We start from the raw sequence: 9,727 nt of genomic DNA, 5'->3' as shown, positions 1-9,727 counted from the left end.
GGATCTGTGCCTCAGCTCACCTTAAACTTAAAGCTAATGATAAAAATCTGCCTATAAAGGGCTATGAGCAGCTTAATGATTTTGCCTGGCTCTGAAGGACAGAAATGTTAACTAGTACTGTAAAAGAGGACAGTTATGGAAAGCAGCTAAGAAAACAGCAGCTCCATGACGGCAGAACTTCAGGGACAGTATGTGGTAAATATCTGAAAGGAAGTAGTACAACAGCTTTACAAGGAAACTGAGCAGGCACAGTCATTCTCAATGGATTTGAATGAACTTGACTGACATCTTTTCCTACTCAACAAGGAGGCACGCCTAGGAGGAGGTATGCCTATCCTCATTTTCTTTCCACCCCTAGCCCCATGAAAAAACAGTTTGTGTGTAAAATATACCTTTCATTCAAAAAAGATCCAGGAACATCTGATCGTAACAAGAAGGTTTAATGTTGAATTTCAAAGACATAACATTCAACAAACGAGGCATACCTCAGGTGTCTTCATCATAAAAGCCTTCTGGTATAGACATTAGTTCACTCAAGTCAAAAGGCAATTCAGAGCAACAGAACAGAAGGAAGATTTCAGCAAGTGATTTCTGAGCTGGTACGGCAGCAACCCCTACTAACAACAGGCAGTAATGAAACTGGCTAGTCAATAGCTACAGTAGTAAAAAGAAAAGAAATCTTTCTAAGAAACAGATCTTTTTACTACTGCCCGCTCTGCATTTCATTAGTTTTCCTGTCAAGTTTATACAGATAAAACTAAACTGCAGGTTGAAGCCTTCGGTTAGAAAAGATCTTATCAGAAATGGAGAAACTCTATAGGAACCAGGTGGGATCACCAATGACTCATGGAAGAGAATTTATTTTATATTCTTTTTAAATGACACAACAGCCCAGGTCTTTAGTCACATAAGCAGTGCAAAAGGATAGCAAGCAGGCTGAGAGCTTTTTTTTTTTTTTTAAATATTGCTTCTTTACTGAGATGCTAGATACTGAACATCACTTTAGAAAATCTGAGTGTTGCTCCTGCAAAATCTTTTCTCTATGGCTAGCCCCAGCCAATAAGCTTCATGAGACATTTACTTCCATTACAAGGAACTAGAGACCTAAGATTTATGTTGTGATGAGTCCCCGCTGATTGCATTTCAAGTGTAATCATCCTCACCACTTAAGGACAAAACCATCTGCTACCTCTGAGCAGCATCCAAGAAACACTCATTTCAGAAGTACTAAATTTAACCATGAAGGCAATAAATTACCCAACAGCACATTTTTCAGACTACCAGGTACCTGCTTCAGTGGACAACATTGACCACTAAGATGTGCTGTGGTCTGTCCTTAGAGGTACCTATTGCTTGACTTCCATTGTGGTGTTCCAGTACTGCTCCCTGCAAGATACCATAAACTGTTGTAGTAGGTTATCTTCTACAAATATTGCACTTCAGTCAAGCTGGAACCAAAACAGGGAGTTATGGAAATGTCCTGATGTAGGTATTAAATGAACCAATGCACGGAAGCTGGAAACAAAGTGAAGGGACCCCAGGGAAGAGTTCCTTGTGCGGACTTATTCAACAACTGTGGGAAACTGGTAGAAACCAACACCCCCAAAATACAAGAAAGGGACAGAGAAGCATCTTTTGAGATACTGCTGCTTGAGAATTATCTTTTATATTCCTATGTTACTGTGCAAAAATGTATATTTGTGTGACATGACATTTACAGATGTGAGAGAGATTAGGTCTACTTTCTCCTTTTTACATTTTTTTCCAGTACACAGACATACAAAAGCAACTCCAAATCTGAAAGTGATGAATGAAATCCACACCTTAAGCACTCCCCCCACTGATTTTCCCCTCACTCCAGGCTTTATCAACATGAATGCTAAAAGAACAGGAAGACAGGCAGGCAGACCAACTGAATAGGATGAGAAACCAAAACTGTTCCCAGTTCTCCCTGGGCAGTGAGGCACTCCATTAACTTTATGCCAAGGACTGCACATAAACAGTAAGTGGCAAGCTGAAGACCAGCTTCAGAGAAGCCAGAAAAAGTTAATCTTCCAATTCTTAGACAACTGTGACCATTTCTCACACCATCCTACAGGACTAATTTATGATGTCCTGGTTAACAAGCTGTTTTCCCTTTAGAACGCTATAGAATCTATTTGTTTTCAGACTTATGGAGGTTAGTTCCCAAATATACAAACTTCACCAGCAAACATGACCTACAGTACTGCTTTTGTGCAGTCATAATCAAGAACCGTGTGATCCTACAGCCAACTTTGCTTCTCCTCTTCATACTTTTGTGGATCAATAAAAGGCTTGTCAATAGACCGGATCATCAGCTCCCCACAGAACACGCATTCAGCTGCCACAATATCATCAATGTCAGCCTTGATCTGTTCCCGACTCTGCTGCCCCTTCCCTAAACTAGTGGCATCTGTGTCCTTTGGGCGATGGTGAGCTTTGGAGGGCTGGCTTGTGGCTGCCAGTTTCTTCTGAAGGTCTTCTAACTTAGCTTGTTTGTAGGCAGGCAGGTTTGGATAAACCGCCTGAAGAAGGCAGTCATAGTGAAACATGTGGCCACAAAGGAAAAGGTAGAATGGGCGATTTAGGAGGGGAAAGTCACAGACAGAACACTTCTCCTGAGGCTCTACAGAGCCATATTTGTTTCTCATTTCCTGGATATCCTCCCGGATCCTTTTGGCACTCTGTGTGGCTTCCTCCATCTCTCTCTTCAGCTCCTCAATATGCTTGTTGTAGTCCTCCAGAGAGTTGCAGATAGCCTCCTTGAAATGATCAATGGTGACAAAGTCTGGGAAGAATGGCAGGACATCTTCGATTTTCAGCAGGTTGCAGCTGGAGAGGCAGGCCATGGCTTTCTTCACATCCTTCTCTTCTTGAACTACATGGCATGCAATTTTCAGCCACAGCTTTTTCCGGAGCTCCTCATCCTCTTCAGGAAGGTCTGCACAGGACTTGGCCAGATCCACATCCACCTAGAAGACAAACAAGGAGAGTTACAATTTCCTCTTAACTTCTCCCTCCAACATGAACACTTGCTCTCAATAACAGGATATCTTTTTATTACATCAGCCATAAGTAGTGCTGTGCTAGCCAGAGGCTGGATGGTGTCATACCTTATAGACTAATTCAGAAAAACATGGGATAACAATCCAAAGTCTGCATCACCTGGTTTCAGTGCCCCTCTGCTGCATACCCATGGGGCAAACTGGGCATTTCCTACATGAAAGTATGCATGGACACCAAACTGACATCAATTCTAGAAAGCCATAAAAGCCCATTGCAGAATGCTTCATCTACCCTTGGACATTCTATCACTGATTTCAGAGTTGTTGTTCTTGGACAACAAAACTTTAAAAACCAACTTCATCGTGAAATTCCAGAACAAGAAATCATCCACAGATTAGATTGTGTTAAGTATAGTCTCAATAGAGACTCTGAATGCTTATCCCATTACCAGGACTAACTTTTATATCCCTCATATCCCTCAACAGGTTGTTTTGTTTATCCCCTTTGACCTCTACAACTCACCTTCCCCTGTCAGCAGTACCCCCTTCCCTCCATCCTAGCTCTCTACAAGTCCACCCATAACATCTGATGAAGTAGGATGTAGCCTATGAAAGCGCATACCTCTCTAAATGAGTTAGTCTATGAAAGTGCCACATTGCCTTACCTTCTACCTGGCAACCTCTCTATCACTGTACTGTTTGTTGGTACCATATATCCATATGGCAGTCTCCTCTCTCCCTCAATATACAACCCCATCAGGAAAGAGGCCTTATTAATTTTGGATTGATTTAGGAACAGCAGAAGGAACCAATGACTTTCCACATCCACAGTTAACTATAAAAGAAGCTTCCATTGTACAACAATTATAATTTTTTATATTTATAGGACTAGATCATTAGGTCTCCTCCATATCACTCCCTATTCTGCAACTGATGTGGTGTATTACACACTGACATTTACTGCTCAAAGTATCAACTTATTTTCCATAAGCTGACCAAGTGAGAACTAATTCAATGGATCTTATTAAAATAAGCATAATAAATTACACACAGGATGAGTTCTTCAGAGCAGCAGCCAAGACCTGATATTCTACAATATATGAACTAAAATACCTGCACGCAGTAGCACACACCTGCAAAGCCAGATCCACTGCCTCCTCATACATTTCCATCACTTTGTATATATGGACACAAGCTCGGTGGTGCTCATGCTCTGCACAGAGCCGAAGCGCATACTTCAGATCATAGTGGATCCTACTGGGACTGGTCCCAGTTTGTTCTAGATATGACAGCAGGGAGTCTGGCCGACACAGAGCATAAAGAGACAATAAGTAGTTGTGAATAGCTTGCTCAGTTTCCTCCAATTCATACACACAAAACTCCATATACCGAATAGCTTCATTGATCTGTTGTGTGCTCCCACTCTGACTATAATTGACAAGAGCAGGTATAAGCTTCTTTGCATCTAGTTTTATACCCATGGATATCCAAGCATCAACAACCTTCTTGGGGATGTGCTGGATCAGAACTGGAGAGAACTTGTAAAACAGCTTTTCATCTCTATGTCTGGACAGTACGTTTAGGGCTTCATCATACTCTTCATGCTGGCAGTGATGGGCTATCACTCGCTCATAATCCTGCATAATAACAGCAAAGTAGACCATGTGTTCCGTATCCCCATGACTTGCCAGCAACTCATAAATAGATGCACGGTTATTAAATAGACATTCTTTGTTTTTGGGGCTGATTAGGAAGGTACGAAACCTCTCACGGGTCTCCAAATAGAGGTGCCTTTTTGAGGCATCACCCTCCAGCACACCCAGCCAATTCAGGTACAGCTCTGTTAGCCAAGTGGTCAACAGAGTTGTCTGGGTCTTCTCAGAGTGCTTCAAGCTCGCCAGTTTCTTGAGCAGGAACTCCATCAATGCCTCTTCTTGTTTGGCTTCGATGAACTTAAGGGCAATTTCCTCAAAGTAGTTCTGTGTAAGGGCATAACACTTGGCGCTATCCAGGTACTTCTTGTTCTGGAAACAGTGTTCTGCCTCTTTTGCCAACACAATATCCAGGCACTCAGGCCGGTCTTTGCAATACTCTTTGGCCAAATCAAATTTGTTCATGTTCATGTACATCTTCCACACATCTCTAGACTCCCGTTGTACATGATAGCGAAACACAACTTTCTCTGTGTGGATCCAGATCTGCCCAACTGTTGGATCTTTGATCATGTGCTTCAGTGAGCCAAATTTTTCCAAGAACACATCCTGGAAGACTACCTGCCCATTTAGTGTGCACACTGCTGTCACTCTGTCAGGCAGAAGCAGCAGGAAATGGAACTGGGTGAGCACAATGGAGATTGGCTTATTAATTGTCACATCTATGTCAGAAGGATATACCCAGACCCGTTCTTCACTCAGAATAGAGTCAGGCCGCCCATAGTCCAACAAACCATACAAGACACCATTTCCCATCATCCAGGCAAAGCAGCGGGGAGAGGAGCGTAGCTTTGGGGTGTAAAATGCTATTTCACTATAGCCAAAGCTGGCTGGGAACTCCCGGAAGCTTGGCAAGTGGTCTGGATGTATGGCAAATATGGAGCTGAAGCCTTGCTGTTCCGTCCCTTCAGCTACCTTGCCAACAAACTGGAAGAGCCTCTTGTGAGTGGTGGCAATGATAAAATACTTCCCATCAATCCCACGTTCTATCTCCAAACAGCAGACAGGAACAGGCCCAGTCTCCTCCTCCAATGTATAAACCTGGCGGAAATACTGGTCAGGGTTAGTGCTGAAGAGGCTCCCCTCACTGACAGAGATCTCAGCCTCATATATTTGGCCATGGGCTGTCCCCACCAGGATAGGGCCAGTGTTAGTTTCTGTACCCAGGAACTTGTTCCAGCCCACGCTTTCGATCAAATGACCCTTCCAGCGGGACAGTGTCCGCACCTTCTGAGCATTTCTGTTCAAATAGAGGCATTCACTGGTGTTCAATGCAATCAAGAGGTGAGAACCTGTAAAAGGCATGTGGCCAAGGCGAGGTAACGAGAGAGAGAAAAGGAACATGGTGTTAGCAGAAAAGTTACCATCACATCTCAGGTAGCATGTGTTGTCAAACAATACTTCTGGGTCTTCTCAAGGAAGACATCCTAGATCAGAGGTGGGCAAAGTCTGGCCAGGGATGCTGGGACTCCATTTCCCAGCAGCCCTGGCTCCCAGCCAGCCTCCATGGAGGAGGAGTATGGGGGCATGGTTGTGTGACGCCATGACAACGCAAGGCTGCAGAACCAGGGCTCTGCCCCAACCCAGCTCAGCCCCATGCTCCTGAGGTCTCCATGCATATCAGCCAGGAGCCCCATGGCCAAGGCACACAACTGGGCGGGAAGCTGCTCTGAGGCCTTGGCTGGGGCTGGGATTTTGTGGCAGTCACAGCAGAGGGTGGGGCCAGGACAGAGCTGCAATCTGCTGTCCGCCCATGCCCCTGTGATAAGCATGTATTCCATGGGCAGCAGATTGCGGCTTGGCCCCGGCCCTGCCCCGTGTTGTCACCACCACAAGTTCCCAGCTCTGGAGCAGCTCCTCTCCCTACCTATGCTGCTCCTGGCCAATTTCCACAGAGACCCCCAGGAGTGTAAGGCCATGACAGCGCAGGGCCAGGCTGGGCCTGGCCAGGGCACAGCCCTGGATCTGCAGCCCCACACTGTCACAACCCTACACTCCCAGGGTCTCCAGGAAGACCAGCCAAGAGCTAGGGCCACTGGGAAATGGAGTCCAGCTGCTGGCTGGATCCACCATTTTGCCCACCCATGTTCTAGATCCTGGAGTGCTCCAAGGAATCTGAATTCATAAAGACAAGGGGACTGACATGCTGGATGAAATAAATGGCCCATTTAGTCTAGTATCACAACAGACCATGACAGTCTCCAGATGCTTCAAGGGAAAGCACAAGAAACCCTGCATGAACCATTATGAAATAAATGATCCCTTTTTAAAAGTCTCTTCCTGCCCCAGGCCACCAGTGATCATCGGAAGGTTCTCTCTCAAATTTTTCATTCCAGCTGTTAACTACACATAAAGTCTCTCTAACAACTCTGCTAAATTCTTGGCCTCAGCTGTTAGTAGTAATGGGCTGTAATAGGTACCTTAGATCAGTTAGCTCAAAACAGCCCATGTTCCATCAGGAATTAAATTAAACTATCATTTAAATACACCAGAATTTAAAACAGTGAGGCACAGTATTCTTCCTCCAACATTCAGATAGAAGGATTCCTTGGAAAATAACTAGATAGTTGAATTCAGCCCCAGGCAGACCATATACTCATTCCACACACAGAATAGAAACTGCAATTCTTCCTTAATTAACACTTGCTATCTGTGGTCTATTTACTCTGTTCTCATGTGAGACTGACAAAGTATTCAATCAACTACACCTGTGTGGTCCAAAAACATCTTGTAGACTCTGGCTTCATCCTTGCGTCCCAACTCTACCTGATTAGGTTCATCTGGCTTGCCAAGATCAATCCTGCATGGAAGTGATAAACCAAGTTACCAACAGACAGAAAAAGTCCACATAACTATAAGAAGTTCTACTTTAATATTTAACCAGAGACCATGGAAGCACACCACGCTGGAGAAGGGCATTCCCCCATCAGCTGTAAGTCATCAACAGCACATTACCTTAGAAGTGTGTCTTTGCCAAGACTCATGCAGAGCTGGTTACAGGAGACCACTAGACTGTTAATTTTCTCTGGAGGAGTGAAATCTATTCTCTGCTTGTTAAATATCGGGGTTTCCTTCTCCAACCGGGCATTCACATATCCTAGGAGAGAGAAAAATATGAACAAACACTGTTTAGAAAATAGGCAGTTAACTTAACCTAACTTAAAAATGGAAAAGAAATGGGAAAGGCTATTGGAAAATGAAGTGAGATATGGTACGTAACTGTCTCTCCATTTACCTGGCTGCATAATGGAAGATACAGAATTGGTTTATTTTTCCATAGTGCCACAGTGCAGCACTGTGTTAAATGACATTAACTGAAACATGTCTAGAGACAAAGCCTGAAAACTCTGGGAAAAACTGAGAAAGGGGACTTACAGGAACTGCACAAAAAGCTAATGAAGACAGTTGTAAAACAAAAGCAAATAAGTTGTCAACAATCAGGAAATCAAATTATTTGTTCCACACTGAAGAAAAAAAAAAAAAAGATCAGAATGCAGAAGCAGATCTATACTGAAACAGGAAATAGCCAAAATCCTGTTTCTCAAAGCCTTTAAAGTCACCCTAAAAGCAAGTGGACCAGTCAAAAATGTCCACTTCTAAACAAAAGCGAAGTTCTAAACAACTTCCCTTAAAACTGCAAGGGAAAGATAGAAAAGACTAGGCAGAGCAGAAGGACCAAGAGTGCAGGAAATGTGTAAGTTAAGATGAGTTACTACAGGCCAGTCTATATCAGGGATAAAGAAGCTGCAAGGAGCAACATTTTCCTAAGAATGGAAAAGAATCTGCTTTCAAAAGCGTGGCACAGCCTAAGACTGGACAACTTCATGCCTAAATCAGAAGTGTCCTTCAGAAGCTGCCCATGGTGGATGGATCTTTGCCAAAATCCAGAGATGAGTTGAACTACACAGTCAAATGTAAAATAATGAGACGTTCGCACAAAACAAAGCAGGAATGATGCTCATTAGCAGATTAAGGGAGTCATATCTATATCCACATACAGATTGTATCACAAAGCTATCTTCACATCTGTCCTCCATATCATGTAACCTCTTGACAAAGGAATACAGTACAAACAGCAACTGGCCACATCACTCCAAGCTAGGCACCAACAATGGACTAATCAGTTTTTGTCCCTTCCCAGGTTAAATGTTAATCTCATGTCAAGGATGGAGAACCATTGATTCTATTGGGATTTCTGAGAGACTATAGCACCCATGTTGAGCTTGGGAAAGTCTTCACTTTCAAGAGACTTACAGGGAGGAGAGGGCTGCAGGAACCAAAGCCATTGACCATTAAAACAGCCACGTATTTTCAGAAGTTCTTTCACTAGCATAGCCCAGTTCCTGCTAAAAATGGTGAAGGGCTAGCATAAGTGGGCTACTAACATTTTTACCACTGCACTAAGTCTGCTGTGAGCAGAGACAGGAAGTAAATATCATACCATCTGCTCTACCACATTCCCCTTTTGATCCACTGATACTAAGCCAATTATGAGAGTTTCTAAATATCATCAGTTTGAAAAACACCAAAGCGCATGAAGCACTAGGAAAGACAGGAAATAATTTCACATTCATCGTGGAATGACAATCAAGAATCAGGCCACTAAAAATTAGGGATGCAACAATAAAGATTTTTGGGCTGATACTGATGGCTGATTAATAATGAGCCATATCAGCCGATACCAAACCAACTGCGCATGTGCGGTCTGGCAGCTTGGAGAGCAGCATCTGGCTGGTAAGTCTATTGGAGTGGGGGGGAAGGGAAGGGAAGGGACATGGGGGGGCAGGTCAAGAACCCTGAGGTGAGGGAGGGTAGGGCAGGGCACAGTTCAGGACAGAGCTGAAAGACGCTTGTCCAGGGGAGCAGATCCCACCCCTACATGCACACCAGAACCGCAGGAGGCATGTGCTCCCCGGATCTGTGCACACGACAAGGGAGGGCTACTGCTGCAGGCAGTGCCAGGCTCTTCCCGGCAGGGGTCTGGGCCAG

The 9,727-nt window shown here is 44.1% G+C and overlaps 1 protein-coding gene across 1 annotated transcript in view; it reads right to left on the bottom strand.

The window, feature by feature from the left end:
- Positions 1 to 419: 419 nt before the first annotated feature.
- VPS18 (VPS18, CORVET/HOPS core subunit) overlaps positions 420 to 9,727 on the bottom strand; it is a 10,528-nt gene continuing 1,220 nt past the window's right edge. The window contains exons 2-5 of the mRNA XM_019519026.1: positions 7,694 to 7,835; positions 7,447 to 7,538; positions 4,160 to 6,030; positions 420 to 2,993 (exon numbers count right to left, since the gene is read on the bottom strand). Of these exons, the coding sequence (XP_019374571.1) occupies positions 2,265 to 2,993; positions 4,160 to 6,030; positions 7,447 to 7,538; positions 7,694 to 7,835 (2,834 nt within the window). The 3' untranslated portion in view covers positions 420 to 2,264. The remainder of the gene's footprint in view (positions 2,994 to 4,159; positions 6,031 to 7,446; positions 7,539 to 7,693; positions 7,836 to 9,727) is intronic.

The sequence above is a fragment of the Gavialis gangeticus genome, unplaced genomic scaffold (assembly GCF_001723915.1).
Source record: "Gavialis gangeticus isolate Ggan-Ray unplaced genomic scaffold, GavGan_comp1, whole genome shotgun sequence".
NCBI classification, from domain to species: domain Eukaryota; kingdom Metazoa; phylum Chordata; order Crocodylia; family Gavialidae; genus Gavialis; species Gavialis gangeticus.
Note: the sequence above shows the minus strand (reverse complement) of the source record. Positions and strands in the feature narration are given on the sequence as shown.